Consider the following 22,714-nt stretch of genomic DNA (forward strand, 5'->3'; position numbering starts at 1 on the left):
TTGCAGGAAAGGCGATCAGATTAATTTCTGGAGATCTGTAGCTCGGGATGATAAGAATATGGGCAACCGACTGTTATGTACCATCCCCAAATTCATCCGGTTTCAGTAATTTAGCAACCTGTATGAAGCTGGTCAAGAAGTATCATCCGACCCTACGTTACAAAGTGCTAAGGGGGAGTTAGTGGTGTACTTACCACCTTTACATTAAAGAAAGTGAAGGAGGCTGTGGAGGGTCTGTGTGGGGGGGAAAGCTCGGTGACCAGATGCATTGTCAATTGATTTGTTTAGGGACAAGCCTGCTATTTGGGACCCTGTGTTCAAACAGGTATTTGACTGCATTGCCAGGACGGGGAATGTGCCAGAATAATGGCGCAATGCAATAATTGTACCTTTTTTTAAGAAAGGGGGACCACAAATTGCTGTGCAACTATAGATCAATTCCATTGCTTGATGCCCCGGGTAAGGTTTATGCAAAAGTATTAACTACACAGCTGCAAAAAATGGGCTAGTGACAACAGCATTCTAAATCATCTTCAGGCAGGGTTTCTCCCTGGTACTAGCACCTTGGATAAATGTGTCTGTCTGAATGCTATTTTAACAAAGTATGTAACAGCCAAGCAGACTAGGGTAAATGCTGTTTTTGTGGATCTGTGAACAGCATTTGACAGTGTATGCCGCAATAAGTTATAGCATGTTCTAAGAGAAAAGGGAATTCCTGGGGCTCTTTTAGGAAATATCCAATCCCGATACTGCAATAACAAGGCAGCTGTGAGGTGGTGGGTGGATGGTGAGCTTACTGAGTAATTTGACATAAAGAGTGAGGTTCGACAAGGGTGTGTTGTGGCCCCCATCCTATTCTGTCCGTACATTAATGCCATCATAGAGGAAACAGCGGGCAACCAGCCTTGATTCACCTAGGCTGGGATAGGACAGTTTCCCAGCACTCTTCTTTGCAGATGATGCAGTTTTTTTATCTACCAGCACCATGGGGCTGAAACATAATTTTTATATTTTTAGGGAGAAATGTCAAGAACTGCCCATGAATTTGAATCAGAGGAAAATCAAGTGCAGTACTACGACTACCTGGGGATTAAATTCTCTGAGGATCTGTCATGGAGCCTTGCCAAGGCCACAGTGACCCTTGAAAAATAAGGCGGGGCAATACGATGTCTTTATAATAGTCTGAGAAGGGACGCAGTCTCTCCAGCTATTAAATTAAATCTCGAACAAGGTAGGGCAGCTGCTCTGAACGGGGCAGAATTAAGGGGCTATGGACCTTCGTCTGTGTTCAATGTGGTGGAAAATGGCTTCCTCAGGAGTCTGCTAATGCAATCTAGGGGAGCACCAATGGCTAGCTTCTGATGAGAGTGGTGTCTAATGCTGATCAGTGAAGTTATTGCTACTAAGCAGCTGTTGTATTGGACAAGGCTCTGGTGTACTCCGGAACTTGCCAAATACAGAGAAGCAATGACCTTCTTGAGATCTATATTGGGATCTGGTTCTTTCCAATGGTTACAATTTGTCAACCAAGGTCTTGAGAAAATAGGAAAGGACACATTTGGACTAGCCCAGAGTATATAATCAGATTAAAGTTCCTGCGCTAGCCTGAGAACTGGTGCTCAATACATACTGCTGAAACAGGTTCATGGTTTTGAAGTGTATCTGGATTATGTAGTCCCGGCATATGCTCGATGCTTATATATCCAACTACGCACTAACACTCTTAAAGTGGCAACATTTATGGCAGGATGGTTATTTTCTCAGGAGACGAGCTGTAAGGTCTGTGGCAACCCAGATGAGTCTGTTGAACACTTTGTACTCTTTTGTCCTAGATACTCAAGGTTGAGAAAGTGCTACCTGATCCCACTGTTCCGACTTAAAGGCATTAGATCAATTTATCAAGCTGTTAACCTTTGCAAGAACACCTCAGATCTAAACCTGGTTTTTACATTGCAAAATGTGTACATAGTGTGTGGCTTCCTAGATAGAGGAATTGGCAGTGTTGCATGCTGCTGGATTAAATATACTTTATTCTTTTGCAAGGATTGGTTTTTGATTGGACTGGATTATGTTGTGTTAAACTAATATTTTTAAATGTAAATTGTCAGTTTTATACAGTTTGATGTGATGTTTATCTGCTTTTATGGTATTCTGCCGAATGAAGCTATCTTTTACAATAATACATGTTTACCAACTAAAACCAATGGTAGTTAGCAATGCTATTTTTAACTTCTGACTGAAGGCCAGCAGAGGAAGCAGCTGCAGGCTGAACTTAATTTTAGATGTTGCTATAAGAATACAGGAAGCTAACTATTTACAAGCTATAGTGACACTCACTATTGCTTGCAGAGTATGCATGAAATAGAATGATGTGCTTCTGTTGATAAGAAAAATGGCATTGGTCCCAGGAAGCATCTGCAGGGGTGAGGTTATTTTTAGATGTTGCTACAACACTTAGGAAGCAGTATGCATGAAATAGAATGCTGCATTTTGTTGATAAGAACCCCAACTCCGCAAACAAACAGAAATACATAAATCTGTGCATTGTTGATAATGAAACAACATTGAGCTTTCACTCCTTAAAAGGGTTCTCTGACTCCAGCATGGGTTACTGTCGACCACAGTGTCAGAGCCCTGGATTGATGCACCCCTGCATACAACGGCTGATTTACCTGGGACACTTGATTGCAATTATGGGGTGTGCTTTGCTTCTCAGATGGATTTGATTGTGGGTCTGTGGACAGTCAGGGAACTCCTGCAGAGCCTTTTAATTGGTAGCTGGGCCTGCTGTTTATTCAGAGTTTTCTTCCAATAACAGCAAAAGGTTGAATTGGGGGCGTCAACAATGTGTCACTCTGCAAAACCCTTCATTCATAGTCCCCATCTTCAGAGCTCACTTTGCTCTTGGCACTTGACTGAGCAATATCGTCGAGCTCTGCTGCCATCTTTATATAGATTTTATATAAAATGTATATTCACTTATATCAAAACTGATATAAAATCAAAAAAAACCTCCTGTAAAAATATACATTTGATATAAAATCGATATGATTTTTTTATATCATTGTTATATGAAATGTATATTAAGTCTATATCAAAGCATATCAAAAGGGGGTGGGTGTAAGACTGGTAACAGAGGGCGTGTCCACCTGTCAAAATGTAACATGAGACGAAAGGGGGATCCTTCCACTACTTGCAGCAAAGCTACCATGCATATTTTGTCTCTCCACACTAACCTACCCCCCTGTCTTTAGGACCTGCTAGAGCACATGTGGTCCATGAAAAAGGCACGGTTGTGCAGTATGAATCCCAGTTACATAACATGTGCCTTAATGCAAAACTAGATCACTTTTTAGAGCTTATACATACACCTCCAAAAGGCCCTCAAATGGCCAAAAATACAAACAGGTGATGTAATTTGGGTGCAAGTGTTATTTATCATGCTCTGACTATTACTTACTTTAACATACCCTCTCCCTAATCTTTACAGAGCCCTGATACTGCAAACAGAAGCTCCACCAAGGCTGAGAGTGCCTGGCTTTTCAGGATATGGTATGGTTTTGACCACAAGTATCCTTTCAATTTGCAAGAGTGATGGTTCACCATGGAAACGCAAGTATAATTATCTGACAAGCTAATTAAATGATAAAGCTATTTACAAAATGATGATTCTGCAAATAGGCTTACCCATGGACATTTGTAAGCCAATCTGAAGGTTTAAACCACACTTATAGACTTGTGAATGTATGTTGGACTTTGTGGACGAGTCAGTGGTCCTGAACTTTTGAGTTACATTTTAGGGTGCACCTATAAGTAAGTGTTCTGCCAGCAGCACATTTAGGGGTTTCTTAACTCGTAGGTGGGAGGAACTTAATGTACCATTACGGCAAAAATGGAACTTGCAAACTCATCAGAGCACAGGAAAAGACATATGTATAAAGTAAATTAATTAGTGACTTTCATTTTCCCACTACCATTTTGGCCTATGCACATGAGCACTATGGGAGCTCTATGGGAGCTCTCACACTATCTCTGCTTTCTAATCAGCTGGGGGCATGAGAACAAAAAATTGCAAAATATCCCAGAAGTTGGACATGGAAGGAGATCCAAAGGGATGGGGGTGTACAAAGGTTATGTGTTTGTGTTATGTGAACATGGTATTCGGTACAGCACACCTCTCCTGCCTCTCCTTCTTCTCTCCGGATAAGGTCACTAAAAATCCTGACCTGGCCGATTCTCTTCTATGCTCCCTCCCAGCCGTCACACTCCATGAAGGACCTACCCCTATTGCCCTTTTTGACTATTGGCTCTCCAATGCCCTCATCCCTCTCACATCAATGAGATTCACCCCCCATAGATCATGCCCTAATCCCAAGTGGTATATAACCTCCCTCAAATCGCTTAAAACACACAAGCATCACCTGGAGCGCACTTGGAGAATCACCCCCTACCTCAAAACAGAACCACTTATGCCAGACAAACCATGGCCTATAGGATTGGAATTAGGAAAGGCAAAATATCCTTCTATTGAAACCGAATTTCCAACTCCCATAACCCTAGCAGGGAACTCCACAGGATTATCACAGAATTCAAGACTCCAAGCTGTTCTACACATCAATCCCCCACTGCAAGACACTCTGCGATGCCCTACGACCTTGGATAAAATATTGGTCTAGCTGAACACATAATGAGTCTCCAGCATCAGTATACAGCTATGACCTACGACAAAAATGTGGTCTGGCTGGACACATAATGAGTTTCTTGCACTCTCACACTCTCCTGACCACCTCCCAGCACCCCTCCACATGTCTGACCATCATGAGTAGCTTACTGGGGCACGGCCAGCCCACCATCTCCCTATCTCGGCCTAATGCACACACGCATTCTATTCTTTCTGTCAATTTCCCATAAATTGGACTCCATTCCCCAAGGGCGTTCAGCCCCACAAGCTCATTGAGGCCACACTAATGGGATAATGGCACTATATAAATGACTACTACTACTAAACTACAAATGCAATATTCTGTACAAGTGGGCATCTTGGCACAAAAGTACAGAGAGAGAGTAAAAAGAAGGCACCAATTGGATTTACACATGGAACATATTTTTGCTGTTTTTCTGAACGAAGGTAGGGTGGTTTTGTTTCACAAACAGGGCGGTAAGGCTTTACTAAAGAAATTTATTTCTGGGATATTTTGTCACTGGAGCAGATGTTTCTGATAGAGCTGGAGTTTGTGATGCTGTCAGATAAGAAGGTGCGTTGGTGCCAGAGATTGCTGTATGCACATAGAATTCTTTTGATAGCCAACCTCTGTAGTTGGTGACAGACACAATATAAATGATCAGTAATGTAATATAACATTGTACACTGGACATGGATTTATCTGGACAGCCTTAGTAGTTATTAGGAAAATTGATTAATTATAGAATTAACTCATTGCAATAAAGGATGACAAGGAAATGCTTTGAAGTGGGATAGAGAAAACTCCAGTGGCAAACATCTGGCAAGTGTGTGAAAGTCCTGATTTCTTTTCTTTTTATTAAGTAATAAAATGATGCAGGTAATTCCATCTCTGAAAAGGACATCTGCTAATCAGATTCCGCTGACATATGCTACATGCCAAAAGCATAGTGTGTACTTGTGCTCTGTTGCGTCAGAATCCTGATTCGCAGCACCTGCTCTTCCAGTGCACAGAGCAGGTTCAGAGGTCACAGGTGCCCTATTGACAGCTGCAGTGACACCCAAGTCTCTGCAGCTCAGGGGTTGCATTTACAATATGTACCCCTGTTCCAACATCCCTACAATTATGGGTGTACCTCCTGGTGGCAGAATAATCTTTAAACATAAGCAATACCCGAGTTAGGGTATGGTGGATGGTATTCTGATAATTATTACAGCCTCATTGAATTTGGATGCTAGCCTGGAAACATGAATCAAAGGTCATACCCATTCAGAAAGAAACAGGCCTTACACCAGGGGCTGAATTTCAAAAGGACTTTATTTCTTTTGAGAAAGGAAGGGGGGAGATAACAGTAGTCACCAGAACTCTGTTCAAGAGAAGGATTCTTCCACCATTTTGAATCACTCTGCCTCTCTTTCTCTTTCCTGTCCCCTCCACTTCCTGTAGCAGAAAGAATTTTGGGTGTGATGTCAGAAAGGCAAAATCCACTCTTTTCAAGAACAGGGATTGGACCCCAAAAGCAGGTAAGCTTGAGTCCAATCACTGGTGGACTTTTGCCTATAAAAGAATGGGTCTCCCACCGCTTCTTTGAATCATCTAAGAAATCATCTTGAAGCATCTTTGATGAACACTTGGGAAGATTTCGGTGGACCCTGCCGAGAGAGCAGTCCTTTCTAAATTCCTTCAGTTGCAGAGGGGAAAGCAGGTGTTCCAAGTCGGAAACCAGCTCTGCCCCTAACCAATCCCCGGGATCATTGGGGTGACATCTGCTGCTGGAGCAGGGCCTGCCTCTCTGCCAGCCAAAGTGGTACCCAGGACCTCACTGTGTTGGAGGACCCCTGCAGTTGTGTGCCAGCCTCCCCCATGTTTGGGAGCCCAAGGACAAGGGCCCATCTTGTCCCTGAATTGGGACTCTAAGCAACCTAAGACGTGACCTGCTGCTGGAGCAAGACCCTCTCTCTGCTAGCCACAGTGGTAGCCAGGACCTCACTGTGTTGGAAGACCCCTGCAGTTCTGTGCCAGCCTCCACCATATTTGGGAGCATGAGAAAAGGACTCCTTTTGTTCCTGAGCCCTTGGATTGGGACTCCTGGAGCCCTGAGTACCACAACAGCCAGGATCCTAGTGTTTTCAGCATTGAACTGCTTGGAGCGTGTTTCAAGAACTGTTAATTGCATGTGAACCAGCAAAACCCTCTATTGCTGCCTTTATGCTCTCTCATGGTCTTTGCACCATGCCATGAAGTATGGTTCGCCATTGCTGAACCATCAAGAACTGCAAAGAAGGTACTATTGACTGCTAATTGCCCCATCTGTCCATTTTTGGCCCGTGGAGACCAGTTAGGTCACTTTGAACCCATTGTGCTTGCAACTACTTATCCTTTTTCAAGAACATTGTTTCTTTGCCTTGCCTTTTACCCCTGACTCATTAACCAGAGTACTGCATCTACTAACTTTGCTTATTCTGTGTTCTTTCCTCAGGGGTGTTTTTTTGTGTAGGGTTTTTCTAGTTAGTTATTATTGTACATGGTGTGTTAATTTTTAAAGAACCCTGATTGGACATTCCTTTATTTTTGACTGTAAAACTTTGCTGTTTGGGTCACTACTAAACCACATTCACACCCCATAGCCTTCCCTCGGCCCACATTAGTACAAAAGGAGAGGGAGGTATATTCCTTGACTGTGCTGTTTTACCTTTATGATTGTATTGGCTTTGGTTTCTATATAAGTGTGAGGTCTGAGTGTGCGTTTTAGCCTCTAGTCATCCCTGTACTCCTGCAGGGCAGAAGTCAATTTGTCGCACCCTGGTTCCTAAAAGTAAGGAGCATTGCCATTTTTAAGTGTACTTGAAACAGTTGGCCATAGAATTGATAGTCAAAAGAACAAAACTACAAATGAGATTAACAAATAATGTAGAACATATGAAAACAGAGGAATAAACAGTGCCATCCTGATGAAAGTTCTTGCATCATTGAGAAGAAGCAGGAAGATGTCATGCCAAGTCAATGGTGATGGTCTGCAGTCATTGAAAGTGTTTAACCTTTGAAAGGACTAGTTTAGATTTTTTTTCTGCATACGTCTTGTAGAATTATGATGGTAGATTCAAGGTTTTGATCAGTGTGAATATCAAATCATGTTTTTGCCTTCAAAAGTGTTTTTAGAATGAGGCATAGTATCAAATAAAATATGTAGAAAATGTATTATTTAAATCAGTGGTAGAAATAATTTACATACGATCATATTGATGATTTGCTGGTGTTTCCTATTTTTTTTGTTTTTGTACTGTTATGAAATCTATTACTGTGAATGCTATTGTCTTTCAGTGAAACAAAGGTTTATGCATAATATCAAAGGCAGAAATGTGGGTGCAACCTTGTAAATAGAAGGGACAGGGTAGGTCATGAAATGTGCACCCTCTACAAAGAAGGGCTTTCACAATGGTGCATTTATGTATAGAGCATAACTCAGCCTACGGTCAATTTCTTGGTGTTTATTTTGAGATTAAGGTTGCCTTAGTTCATCAAAATATACAATACTTAGGTTTTAAGGTATGTTTTATAATTTTGACATGTGATGGCTAAATTAGTCAAACTGAGGGCCCCGGTCCCCACCCGTCATCAAACACCAGGCATCCATGAACTTTCTTTAGAGAGAAAAAGAGAGAGAGAGAGAGACAAGAGAAAATGATGTGACTGGGAGTTTCTCTGCAGTCTTTATTAGCTGTAGTTACAAGACACGCTCTGGACACACACAAAGATATTTTGCATTTCCCCTGCTTTTATAGTCTGGTGTACACCAAGCCCACATAATCATAGCAGGCATCCACAATTTTCTCTGATGCACAAAACTGATAAGCTTATTTTAGATTTGGCTAGACACGACTATGACAGTTCTTAACTTCTGCCAAGAACACCTTCATCACATCAGTGTCTACTCGTTATCTGATTTTCGAGGTCCTGCCAAGTTAGTTAGTGCCTTATAATATTGGAAAAATTGATAAACTTTATTATATGGTGCCAAATAATACAGCTCACCTCTCAAAATGGTCTGCATGACTCACATTGTGCCCTCCTCATTAAGAATATAGATACATGTATCCAAGTTTCCCTTGTTTTATCTGGCTTCATCATTAATCTTGTCTGTTTTTCCTGCCAAGTTCCAATTTTAACCTCACAAACCAAATGACTTCACTGCAAGCTACTGCCAAAGACTATCTCCAATGAATCAGCCTCTGTTGCTTGTCTGAAAACTCTTGGCACGAGTCATAGTATCTCGCCCATGGAAACCATTTTGTACATGAGTTATCCATTTTGCAATATATCTTTTTCTGACACTGTATTTATTCATCAGAGAGCTATTATTTATTTATTTAAGCATCTCAAGCATCTCTCACTTTGAATCCCTTATTCATAATATATCTTTATACAGTTATGTTATGTGTGTGATATTTAAAGCACCCTTCACTTCCTGGGTCATCCTAACCCAAATATGTGCTATGCCATATGCACTTTTTACCTTAAATAAAGGCACTATAATCCTTATTTCTGCAATAATAGAACCATTTGATCTGCCTATCATGTGATCTATACTCAGTTGATTGTGGCGGGGCTGGCACCCCCTATACATGATGTTGCAGCATCTTCCAAAGCACCTTCATGTTCTAGACTAGTCCCTGGGCTACCAGAGTTTCACAGGTCCTACAGCCATTACGTTAAGATAGCCTTGGTGAATTAAACTCCTTCAGAAATCTGTGGTCAACCTTTAATCACTGGTTCATATTGCTTCGATCCTTACATTCCGTTGATTATAAGGTGTTTCTCTGCCTCCAACATTTTGTCCAGCAAACCTATGATGATTGCTATTGATGACACAGGTGTATCTTTCGCTAAGCAATTATTGTGTTCTATAGGACATGAAAAGACTCAACCGTTGTTTGGTAAATATTCAACTCTTGCCAATTCCCCTATAATTCTGAATGATTATTACACTGAACCAAGCTGGTTATAGTAGAGGACATGCAGAAGCATGTGTTGCTGGACAATTAAGCAATATAGTACATCTCCTGGAGAAAATATACTTGCATTCATTTACAAGCTGTTTAATTTGTTGTCACTTCATTTGACACAAAAGTAGTTTTGAAAGGAACATTAATAAGTGATCGACCCCATGACTCCGTATAGATCCTCCCTCAGATAAGTCATAATGATTTATGTTGGGTGTTCTCCCAACATAAAGATAATGATATGGTTTTATGGATCTGCACAAGGTGCTGGACTCAACTGTTAGTGACCCCTTTCATATCCCTCTTTGGTGTTGAACCCTAGCATAAATATTATGATCTCCCCCTCTGTATCTTCACAATGACCTTTATTTTCCTACTTGCTGTTTTTACTGCTCTTGTGAAGATGACTCCCTGAAAGTAAGCACCCTTTATCGCTCACCCAATCGAACATTTTAAGTCACATGACATGATCATGTAACTCAAACATACGCATGCACAGGTTGATATCCCATCCACAAGCAAAGCCACGCTCATCCACATTCTCCAATCTCAAATACATCCCAGTGATTACCGCTCATAACCCACCAACTCCCAACTGATTACATCTCATTCTCATCAACACACACTCCGATTTCTAAAACTCAGTTGATATCACAACTCGGCCAGCACTCAAATACTTGGCACTCTTTAAATAAGGGTCTCCAACCTTTACATTAGCAAGGGCTACTTGCAGTTAATGGCCAATAGGCGGCAACTACTGGCAAGTGGTACTGGGTGGTGATGTCCATGAGTATGAGAATGTATACAAAAATGTGTTTGAGCGTTGTTTTGCTCTTTATATAAAAAAGGAATAACATGCATTTACCATATTTTGATATTAATAAGTTCAAAACCATCTTTATTCAATTATTTTGCATTAGTAGCTGTCTTTGAAAAATTGTGAAGCATATCAGAATGTAGGAAACCAACCAAGAATGTGAAGGCTGACACTGCATGCTATACGCTAGTGCTCAGCAATCGGGTGCGTAGCTTGAAACAGCAACAGCACTCAGATGCTGTCAGACGGGATCAAAGTTTTGATTTTGAGAGGTTCAAGTCTGAAAAGGGCATATTCGCAAGAGATAGGCAGTCACATTGGCTGATAGAGCAGATACCCTCCTTGCCATAGTGTTTGCACCTAACTGCACACCTGACATGGCAGACACATTCAGGACAGTTTTCAAAAACTCTTACAACAGACACAGCCACAGGAGTCACTTCACCCTTCATGATATGGAAGTGGTTATGAGAAGAGGTCTGTTGAGAGCAGAGATAAGGGTAGTGAAAAAGAACATACTAAAAAGTGATGAGCATAAGAGGACAGAAATGAAATCACCAAAACAAATGTATCAATTATGGTTGAAATATCGCAAAACACAAACATATATACAAAAGAATCAAGACATAATGTCCAACCTCATTAAAAAGGATTTGAGGACTATTTGGTGGACCTCAAATAGAAGAAGTTCTATACAGACCTCTTCTTAAGTAACAGGGGTGTCAGAACATGATTGGGGTTCAATTCTTGAAGGATACATTTGGTGGAGATGAACAGAGTGTAAAGTTAAGAAGTGATATTGTAGGAAACTGCCAAAATGGAACCACCACTTTGACACTAAAGACATAGGGCCTCATTCTGACAATGGAGGTAGCCATGCCGCTATTTGCAGCATGGCTACCCCCATACCGGGTCCGGGTTTCCTGAATTGAGAAATACCAGGCCATTCCGACCTTGGAGGGCCCGGTATTTCCCCATTCAGGGAACCCAGAACCTGTACATCCCCATTCCCATTTGAGCCCCCATAGGGCTCAAAGGGAATGGGGAGGGTGTAAACATGACGGGCCCGTTGTTTGCATCCTGGTCTGCTCGCAGGACCCGCTAAGGACCATGCGTCCTTAGCGGGTCCAGCGAGGAGACACCGTAATGAGGCGGTAGGGGGTTAATGGGGCTGGGCCGTTAACCCCCTACCGCCTAACGTGTAATGAGGCCCATAGAATCTGTGATCAAGAAACTCAAAAACTCTCGTGCTAATGGACCAGATGGAGTGACAAATAGCCTAATGTAAAACAACTGTAAATTATGGGCCAACATTTTGTTTATTCTATTTGCACATAGAACCAACACTGGCATCTGTCCAGAGTGATGGCATATGTTATGTTATGTTACTTAGAATTTATATAGCGCCTTATGTGTCATTGGTATGACCTCAAATCGCTGGTAGGTTGAACGTCCTCAGGAACCGGAGTTCAAGTCAGTAGAGAGAGAGAGAGAGTTGTATGGTAAATGGGCGCACCTGATATGTGTGCAGCTGGTGTGGTTGTTGCATGATAGCTGCTTCTTAGCGGTAGGTGTGGTGCTGAGGAAATCAGTTGGATGTGTTCAGTCTGGAGGGTGGACACCCAGACTGAGTGCTGCTGTGTTAGGCCCGAGGAGATGCCTAAGCTAGAAGGTATGTGCTCAGCTAGCTGTGTTTTATTAGGATGATGAGGTGTTCGTGGGGTAATGTTAGTATGAGAACAGCTAGGCTGAATGTGTTATAGTATATTTGTGTTCTAGTTGAATGATGGTGTATAGGAGAGAGTAAGCGTAGTAGTGTGATATGGTGGTTATCAGTAAGGCATCTGTGACCAAGCACGAGAGCAGGACAGGGGGCGTACATAGCGGCTTACGTATATAAAGCGACAGGATGATAGGGGTAAACATGTGACACAGATAACATGTGGATACAGGTACATAGCATATACATAGCATACATAGGGGATACAGAGATATACAGAGTTATATCTACTCCATCCACTCCATCCACCTTTTCCATCCATTCCATCCACTCCATTCGTTCCATCCACTCAATCCGTTCTATCCACTCCATCCGTTCCATCCACTCCAAGTTCAACTTTAGCACTGTGACGCTATTAGTCACACTTTCTAATTTCAACTTTAACACAGTGACGCTATCAGGGCACACTCAATGATGTTGGAAATACCTTCTAAATTCAACTTTAACACAGTGACACTTTTAGGGCACACTCAATGGTGTTGGGAATACTTTCCAAATTCACCCTTCAACACAGTAACGCTATTAGGCATACTTTCTAGATTCAACTTTAACACAGTGATGCTATTAGGCATAATTTCTAAATTCAGCTTTAGCACAGTGATGCTATAAGGCATACTTTCTAGATTCAACTTTAACACAGTGACGCTATTAGGGCACACTCAGTGATGTTGGGAATACCTTCTAAGTTCAGACCTTAGCACAGTGACGCTATTAGGCATACTTTTTAGATTCAACTTTAGTACAGTGATGCTATTAGGCATATTTTCTAGATTCAAATTTAACACAGTGACGCTATTAGGCATACTTTCTAAGTTCAACTTTAACACAGTGAGACTATTAGGGCACACTCGGTGATGTTGGGAATACCTTCTAGGTTGAAACCTTAACACAGTGACGCGATTAGTCGTACTTTCTAAATTCAACTTTAACACAGTGACGCTATTAGGCATACTTTCTAGATTCAACTTTAACACAGTGACGCTATTAGGGCACACTCAATGATGTTGGGAATACCTTCTAAATTCAACTCGAATACTGTGGCGCAATTAGGCACACTCAATTTTGTTGGGAGAACAGTCAAGCTGCAAGGTTCAGTACAGTGATGCTATTAGGGTACGAGTAATTATTTGACTTTAATATGTGACTGTACGATGTAACACAGTAAAACTTTTTAGATTTTTTAAGTAAGAGTGGTAGGGCTTTCTTGCGTGAAGTAATTGCTTCAGTCCCCACCCTTGCCACACTTACAATTTGGTAGGTGCTGGTTGACGGTGGGCTACTGGCTTCTTGCTTCTCCTGCGGATATCTGCAGATATGATCTGGAGCCACCTCTTGCCTTGGGCCCTTCATCGGAGGGCTGCACAGGCAGAGGGCTGCCTCGAAAGTGTTAGATTTATCTTGGAGATACTGTCGTAGGGACCAATGGGAGCAGGGTTTAAGGGCCTCAAGGCTTCCGTACCTGGACAATTTACAGATTGGGCTCACAAAGTAGGGGAAAGACTCACTGTGCTCGCGAGTTGAATCATAATTCCTATATATAAAACAGGTGATAGAGGATTACCAATGAACTATTGGCCTATCTCTTTAGTGGACAATACTTCAAAGGTGTTTGCCTCTTTGATACTCCGAGACCTGCAAAACTGGGCTGAAATGGCAAACCGATTGCATACCCTACAAACTGGATTTAGGAAAGGTGTAGGAACCATACAGAGTGGTTTGACACTTCATCCATGCCTCTCTGAAGTGGATGGTAGAGAACCAGAAAACCTATATGTGGCAGCCATAGATTTATCTGCAGCATTTGATACCGTTGACTTATCTTGCCTGTGGGAAAAGCTAGAGAGTTGGGATAGCAATAAAGCCCTGCTTGGGATGATACAAATGCTATACTCTGAAAATAATATGAAAGTGAGGTTGAGTACTAATGGAGAGTTGTCTAGAAATGTAACAGTAACAAGACGTGTACAACAGGGCTGCGTGATTGCAGAAACTCTGTTTAATGTATGCCTATCGGACCTGTGGGAAGAGGCAAGTAAGTGGGAAGGGTATGCAACTCGTTGGATAGATCTAGGAATAGGGTGCATAGCATATGCCGATGATTTAGTGATGATAGATTACACTCCTGCAGGCCTACAGTGATTCCTAACAGGCATGATGAATTACTTAGCACGTAATCAGCTGATGGTAAATCCAGCAAAATCCTATAACAACCTGCAGTAAGAGGAAGATAAAAACACACTATACTTGGAAGATAAATGATGCACTTATTGCAATAGTGGAATGTATACGTTATCTTGGGTATTTTGTCTCCTACAAGCAAAAGAAAAGAATTCAAGAAAAGAAAATTGAAGAGAAGGTGGGAGCTTGTATATCATTGTTAAAAGCAGTCAAACGTGAGTTTTGTGCTTTCTCACTGTTGCCAATGAGAGCGCTCTAAGCAAAAAGTTCAGCAACCGTGCTATATGGCTGTGAATTGTTGAGTATTATGGACAGGAAATTTCTAGATAGAATGGAAGGAAGGATTTTGAAAAGTGTACTGTGCCTACCACGCTCTGTCCCAGTCGGTATGATTCGGCTTGAACTAGGCCTGGTTTCATGGTGGGCACAAATGATGAAACAAATGTTATCTCTCCACTTCAAACTATCTAGAGCAGTAAAACCTCATATAGATTGTTATCTATATAACATGATGCAAAAGGAGCACAATCCATTCTTGTGCAAATTTAAGAAAAAATGTGACTGCTTTATGGAACAGCTTGGTATCAGTGAACTTATTGCCGAGAAATCATTAAAGGTAAACATAAAAAGATGGGACATCAAAGCTGATATGGAAGATCTATCCAGGTTAAAACTATATAGAGGAAGATATCTAGACTATATAACGGGCCATGAAGTTAAATTGTATATAAAAAATGTCCATCACCCAAACATAGAAACTGGTATTTATAATTTAGAGTCAATTGTTTACCTACGCTCTAAGTAATAGGACCCAAATTGGGGATCATGGAAGAACTAAGAAACTGAAAACTGTGTGGCGAATAGCCTGAATCACTAAAACATTTAGTAGTTCTCTGTTCCGAGTTGATGCCGGAGAGGATTGCACACTTTGGTAATTTTGTAAATTCCCCATCTGCAATAATAGCATCTGACTTTTGGATTAGACTAATGATGACTACACACTTATCACTTACGCTAGATTTAGTGAAATTCCTGTTGAAAATCTTTGCCAGTATTGATAGGGTAATGGGTCAAGCCCAAACAGAAATAGATTATATGTGTGTTAAGAAGTAACAAAAGGATTGTAAAAGTTGTAAGAAAGCCTTATAATATTATTTTGTCTTCTTTAAAATGAATTTTTATGATGTGATTTTGATGATATGATGATACAAATATGAGATAATGTAAAAGCAGTTTTTGCACTAAACGCATTTAAAAAATAAAAAAGATACATTTACAGAATTAGGGGTAAGCATTCAGTAGATGCAGAGTAAAAAAAAGTTGCCCAGAAATTGAAACTCTAAAGATGGTACCCAAAGGCATGAGTGGTGGGTAGCATGCTGCACATACATTATAGTGTGGTGGTTACGTACAGGAGAGGTTGCTTAAATGGACTGTTAGAAAAGCCATGATTTTAAACACTGTTGTGGTGGCTAAGATAAGGCCCCTTTCCAAGGTCTCTCCCACCCCCTCCCCTCGGTCAGCCTCAGTTTGCAGCAAATAAGGAGATCAGACACAAACTGGTTGTAAATCAAGATATATATATATATATATATATATATATATATATATATATATATATATATATATATATATATATATATATATATATATATATAGCAAACACAGCACACAGTGTGATCAGCTGGGAGCACAGCAGGACAAGTGTGCAGGCAGTCGGCACTGTGAGCTCTCTAGGCCACCCTCCCCTAGAGTGACGGTTATATAACATAACATAGGCAAACACTAATATGTTACTGTACTTTTACATTGGGTGTGTTACTTGGCATAATATTGCAGACATTTGGCAAGAACTGTCGACATCTCACTTGTGACCTTGTGATGCAGCCCTGCTGGGACATCGTGTTGTATTATGGATAAGAAACCCTACTGTTACCCACTATGTATGTGGCTAATGCTATACTTGTAGCGAATAGGTGGAAGAGAAGGTCTAACATGTTCTCTGCCCTAGGAGAGTTTTGGGCTTGTCCGGGGTGCTGCGTGCAGAGAAAGCAGAGGGAATCAAAGGGAGGTGTCATGGAGCTTCTGAGTCTTAACTGGATGGGAGAACCTAATGTAGCATACCATAACATAGCATGGCAAAGCATAACATAGCATAGTATTTCACAACATAGCATAGAATTCTAATCCTGCAAAACATAGCATAGCAATTCTGCGACATCAACCCCCCGTTTGGTCGTTCCTGAACAGGGCATAAACCACAGGGAGCAGGATTGGCGCATAATCTCAATCAAAGATACCCAGGTATATGGTGACATAAAGATAGGGCGGAGAGGGACAGGGATTGCTACTGAAAGGATGTTGTACCTAGAGACAGAGATTGTGGGCCTAAATGGTCCAATTTAAAAAATTCAGCCCAAACGGTGTTGTACATTTGACCTAACACATCTATCATTTCCTGTTCCCTGGAGGCGTCATTCGAGGGGTCCTCTGTAATTTGAGACAGCTTTATTTCAAGTGGCAGCAGTCAGGCCTTGGTGGGAAAGTGAGACAGCACAGCATGACAGAAGGCATTGAATAAGAAAAACTATCATTGCACAGCTGGCAATTATACCAATAATGATTAAAATGCCATGTAGAATGGTAGAGCCCAGTGAACCAAAAGTGTTTTGAATCCAAGTTAACAGTGAACCGGCATAAGCTTTATTTATACCATGTAAGGTGGTACCAACCCCTTGGATGTGTTTTATGACGTCCTCAACCTGGGAGGAGTTATTGGGTACCAAATGTGCAGCATTCTTGTCCTATACTTTTACAGGTACCCCCTTGGGCAGCTAGTAAATAATTGAGCACCATCTGTTCTGAGGGACCATAGTGCAACTTATTCTCTTTTAAGTATTTGTATTCCTTTGGAGTTGTTGTTTTCTACCGATTCGAGGAGGAGTGATAGGACATGAAGATCTGCCCTGTTAGCTTTATTGCCAATGCTTGGGATCAGGAACCCTATGAGGCCTTTGAACCATGTCTGGACATCGCATTTGGACTGGCGGGGTGTGTGGTGGGCCTCTGGAGAAAGGAACACATGATTGCTGGGTGAATGAATGCAATGGTGCACTGACCATTCCAGTTGGAAGGTTGCCATTGTTAGGCTCTAGCCCCACAAAGGAAATATAACTCTCTGTTGGTGTAGAATGCTATGATGGCGTTATTACTATGAAATCGTCCTTTCTTACTGACAGCTGTGTCATTATAGGTGGGGGTAGTAGCACTTCTGTTAAGGACATTGGTTGCTGGTGTGATGACCATTGAATGCAGGGTGCAAATTGTGGTGAAAGAGATCAGAGCGTGTGGAACAAATGTGGTCAGTATTTTGGGTGTTAAAGTATTGTCGTAGCTGGGGTAGAAGAATCCCTGGGGAAAGGGATTAGGACAAGAAGAGTCATTAATAAGGAGGTCATAACACCCTTCAGCAAGATTGAACGGCATGGGCATGAAGGGAAACCCCCCACTGGTGTACATAGGAGTGTAGGAGCATACATAGCAATCAGAGACATTCATTAGGTCCGCGTAGGCCAAAGAGAAGTTTAGAAAGGTGTTGGTGTATGGGTGTAGGATGGTGGATGTAAGGTGAGGCAGAACAAATACCATGGTAATGAACAGTAAAATGGTGCAAATACTTCACATTTACTTATGCAATAGCTGCACTATTCCAAGCTTTAGCAGTCCAACCCTATGGAAATTGGGGCCTTATGCCCAAAAATTCCAAAGAGTGTCAGTCATTACAGGACCCGGTAAACAGGACAGACGATGATGCAAATGCTCAGGATCCCTGCCAGGATGACGATGACAGATGCGTAGAGCTGGAAGAATTCAGCTGCGGTGGTGGGCACACTCAGTTGGCCTCCACAAACCCCTTTGGCTGGAGGACCTATGCACATACACTCTAGGTGCGCAGCGTTATAGAGGCTGCTTGGTGACAAAAACCTTTGGGAGAGATGGGCCACCCCTATGAGACAAGTGTAGCAAACATTTGAGAGTGATGGTTCACCTGCAGATGTCAGGTGAGATGGTAGCCGCATCCGTAAATTGTACATTGGGACAGGTAGCAGAACTTCGTTGTTGAGGAGTGCTGGATGCAGAGTCACCAGTGTTTTAGCTGCTGGTACCACAGTGCCCAGCTGAAGGCGGGTCTCTTTCTCCTGTACCCCTGCAGATTGCAGCTTTGTGTGTCTTTTGTTATGGCGGACGACAGTTTCTTTGTCTTGGACCTCTTGCTGTTTTTCATCATCGAGTGGAGGTGTTGCTTTCACACACTGGCTGGCGTGGACCCAGCAGTCATTTCGTCTACAGGGAACTGCTGTGTGGGTTGTCAGCAGGATCTGAAAAGGACCTTTCCAGCGAGGATGCAAGGATGATTTTCACTGATGCACTTTCTGGACCACCCAATCTCCCGGCAGGAGGCTGTTGTACTGCGTTTCAGGTCGTCGAGGCAGAGCTCCTTGAATTTGCTGAAAGTGAGAACTGACATCAAGCATTAGTCTTTCGCACTATATAACACGATCATGATTCAGTTGTAAGTCACAGAGTTCAAGGGAAGGTGGTGGAGTAACTAGCCCACGCATGGGACTACCCGTGATTATCTCGTGGGGAGAGAGTCGATGTACTCTGTTTACAAAGAATCTTAGGTCCATGAGGACAGGAGGGAGGTCATCAGGCTATTTTAGCCCTGTTACTTGGCAAACCTTGGCAAGGCGGAGCTTCACGTCGAGGTTTCAGGGTTCCACTGCTCCTGCCGATTGTGTGTGAAAGCTACAATGCAGGTGCTGGAGGATCCCCAAGGCATCGTAAATGTTCTGTACTACCTGTCCAGTAAAATGTGTGTCTCTGTCAGAGTTTATGGATACTGGCAGGCCAAAACACGGGATGAAATCCTTTAGCAGTTTCTTGGCCACTGAAATGGAATCAGCATATTTACACAGGTAGGACCAAGTCCATCCAGAAAATGCATAAATTATAACTAGGACGTTCTCAAAGGAGGCGCACTTTGGTAAGGTAATGAAATCTATTTGGATATTCACAAAGGGGCCATAAGGGACGTCATGTGCCCCCGGAGTGGTTTTCACAGTCTTTCCAGTGTTAAACATGAGACAGGTTGGACAGTGAGCACAGTATTTTTGAGCAATGGAGGGAAACTTGGGGGCAAACCAATATCCCTGGAACTCTGAGGTCATCTTTCCCTTGCTTGAATGGGACATGAGTGAGCAATACATGCATGATATGGCAGGAGAGATAGTGGGGCCACCAACTGGCCCTTGTTATCACGCCATAGGGGATCAGCGCAACAAACACATACATGCTTTTCCCAGCCCTGTTTCTCTGCCTGGCGGGCTGCATCTTGGAGGTTGGCCAGAACAGAAAGAGATGCTGGGAGGTCCTCCAATGATAGGCGAAACAATGTCACATAATCAGGAGCCTGAGGGCCATGGAGAGATGCATTTTTCTCATGGCCATCAGCCAACGCATTACCCTGTGAGGTGCTGTCAGAAAGTCGAGTGTGGGTTTTGTACTTCACAATGGGCACCTCGGTATGTAGCAGAATCGCATTAAGCAGGGCTTCAACATAAGTTGCATTAAGAATGGGAGTACCTTGTGCAGTGAGGTACCATCTCTGTTTCCAGAAGGTCCCGTAGTCATGTGAGATACCAGAAGCATAACGCGAATCAGTGCACATAGTGGCAGGGCGTTGTGTGTCAATTGTGCAAGCCTGTGTTAGGGCAATGAGTTTGGCAACTTCTGCTGATCGTACTGATGGGAGCTGAAAAGCTTATAATACTTCAAAGGAGGTGCAAACGGCAAAGCCTACCTGTATACTCCCTGTTGAATCTCTAAGACAATACCCGTCAACAAAGAGAATGAGGTCTACATTGGGGAGGGGGATATCCTTGAGGTCTGTTCTTGGTGATGATACAACGTCAACTGCTACAAGGCAGTCGTGAGGGTGACCATCATCAGGTGTAGGCAGGAGGGAGGCAGGGTTGAGTGGGGCACATCTGATGAGAGTGATGTTGGTGGCAGAGGGGAGCAGTTTTTCATATTTGGTCTGACGTGCAGCAGATAAGTGTTGTGTTTACCTCTTAGGAGGAGTGCTAATACAGAGTGTGGTACTGCTATGTATATGTTCTGTGCTAGGGCGATGTTGTCAGATTTTGTAAGGAGAAGGGCAGCGGTAGTCTACAGGGTCTAACTGTGAGCTAAAATAGGCTGCGGGGCATTGCAGGTCCCTGTGCTTCTGTGTGAGTACACCTAAGGCATACCCCTCTTTCTCATCACAGAACAGGGTGAATGATTTAGAGTAGTCAGGAAGGGCGAGAGCGGAAGCGATGGAGAGGACCGTCTTGATCTTGGCGAAGGCTGTGGAAGCGTCAGGAGACCATGTAATTTTGTCAGGCTGGGAGTCATGTAGCATCTTCTGCCCAGGTGCAACCGTGCAGGAATAATCAAGGATCCAGGGGCGACAAAAATTGCTCATACCTGAAAAGGAGCGCAGCTGCCTTTTAGTGGCGGGCATGGGACATTGTTAGATGCAGAATGGGGTTATAGGTGCACACCAATTTTCAATGAGAGAAAAAAATATTATTTAGGATACAGCACTGCTGTTTTAAGAAATTCAAGGTGCAGGGGAGGAACTGGGGCCCTGGCACAAAGCCTCCACTATACACACGAAAAATTAAGAGGATCCAAGATTGGAATCCTCCCATCCCCAGAACACTCTATGATACCACCTATAGGACGGTTAGTGATTCGGTTTAGATAATAGTACGCACATTTTCAACAATTCACAATTTCAATTTTGAAGTTCATGAATAATACATGCAGACAAATATTGTAAAACAAAAAAGGCAATTTAATCGTGAAGAGTATTCAAGCAAAATGTATTCACTAGTCCAATATAATCGGCTGACGCGTTTCAAGGAGATTCCTCTTCTTCAAAAGCCTAATCGGACTGTGGAAAGCTATCACATAAAAAAGACACAATGAGTATGTGGTTGTCCATATCTGTAAATGTAAATCTTTATATACAAAGAAATAGTATCTAGCAGAAATGTTTACTGTGGTTAATACAACATCAATGTACAGAGGACTTCATGGCGTGAGAGAGTACATACAATGGGACATAACGGAGAGCCTGGTCAGAGTATAAATGAATACACGTTGATAGACACTAGATACTCAGTTAAATTTAAAAAGAATTGATCAATGCTCATGCATGGGGACATCTAGGTAGACAATGGCACCATGTTTACATTTGAATTGAAAATGATAAGGATCTGAATGACACCACTTTGGGGGAAGTTCATAAGGGTTTCAAGAAAATTACATAATTCCCAATTGTATCGTATAGTATAGGAGACGGATTCCCATACTTCACAGGGGGTGTGTATCTGTGGCAACATCAAGAAATCTAACAGAGCCTTCCAATGAGGTACCAGGGCGGAAAAAATTACGAGAGCGTAATATGATCAAGTAGTAATCAGTAGAACACTCACTGATAGGCAAAATGTCTCCATCTATATGCGCGTATGGTGCTCCATTAACAAAGGGGACTTGCCCACTTCATCCTGCTAATGTTCGTATGATGAATCCAGGTCACTGTTAAAGATTACCAAACCCTAATTACTCTACTCAAAGCACGCTCATGCAGTCATTTTATTAGCAATTAGAGAGTGTGGTTCAAGTGTAACTCACCCTCAATGCCCACATCGCAGACACTTTCTTTCCAATCTTCTGTGTATAATCTATCCAAAGATTCAATGTGTGTCAGGGAGAATGGCGAATAGACCAATCTGTGTCTTCCAAATGCTTGAAGTTAAAACGCGGTATAATTTGGGGTAATCTTACTTGCATCAGCTAGAGATACCCTAAATCGAGTAGGAGTAGTAAAGGGAAAGAGGCATACCTGAAGAGCGGGATGAACGCTCATTCCAGTGGTTCAGTTTAGTCGAGCGGCGTCGGTAACCAAGGAAACAGTAGTCTGAGTTGGTTAAGGTCTGCCGCCATCTTTTGTAAGTCATAAAGACTTTGAGGAATGAAAACAGAAAGAAGGGACTAATCCAATCGGCTCAAAATATTGCATCCATCTTGAAGTGGAGCCAAGATATAAAGTGGCAACATAATGTCTAGAGTATATGCGCATCATCTCCTTACTTAGGAAGATAATCAGGAGGATGGTGTGATAGTAAACAGACAGGCTTATATG

General features: G+C 42.3%; 1 protein-coding gene across 1 annotated transcript in view; it reads left to right on the plus strand.

Annotated features, from left to right (window-relative positions):
• Positions 1 to 22,714, plus strand: part of SLC9A9 (solute carrier family 9 member A9) — a 3,894,960-nt gene that overhangs the window by 3,200,222 nt on the left and 672,024 nt on the right. The window contains exon 14 of the mRNA XM_069618254.1: positions 3,491 to 3,570. Within this exon, the coding sequence (XP_069474355.1) occupies positions 3,491 to 3,570 (80 nt within the window). The remainder of the gene's footprint in view (positions 1 to 3,490; positions 3,571 to 22,714) is intronic.

The sequence above is a fragment of the Ambystoma mexicanum genome, chromosome 10, assembly GCF_040938575.1.
Source record: "Ambystoma mexicanum isolate Mex_15411 chromosome 10, UKY_AmexF1_1, whole genome shotgun sequence".
In the NCBI taxonomy this organism is placed as follows: Eukaryota; Metazoa; Chordata; class Amphibia; order Caudata; family Ambystomatidae; genus Ambystoma; species Ambystoma mexicanum.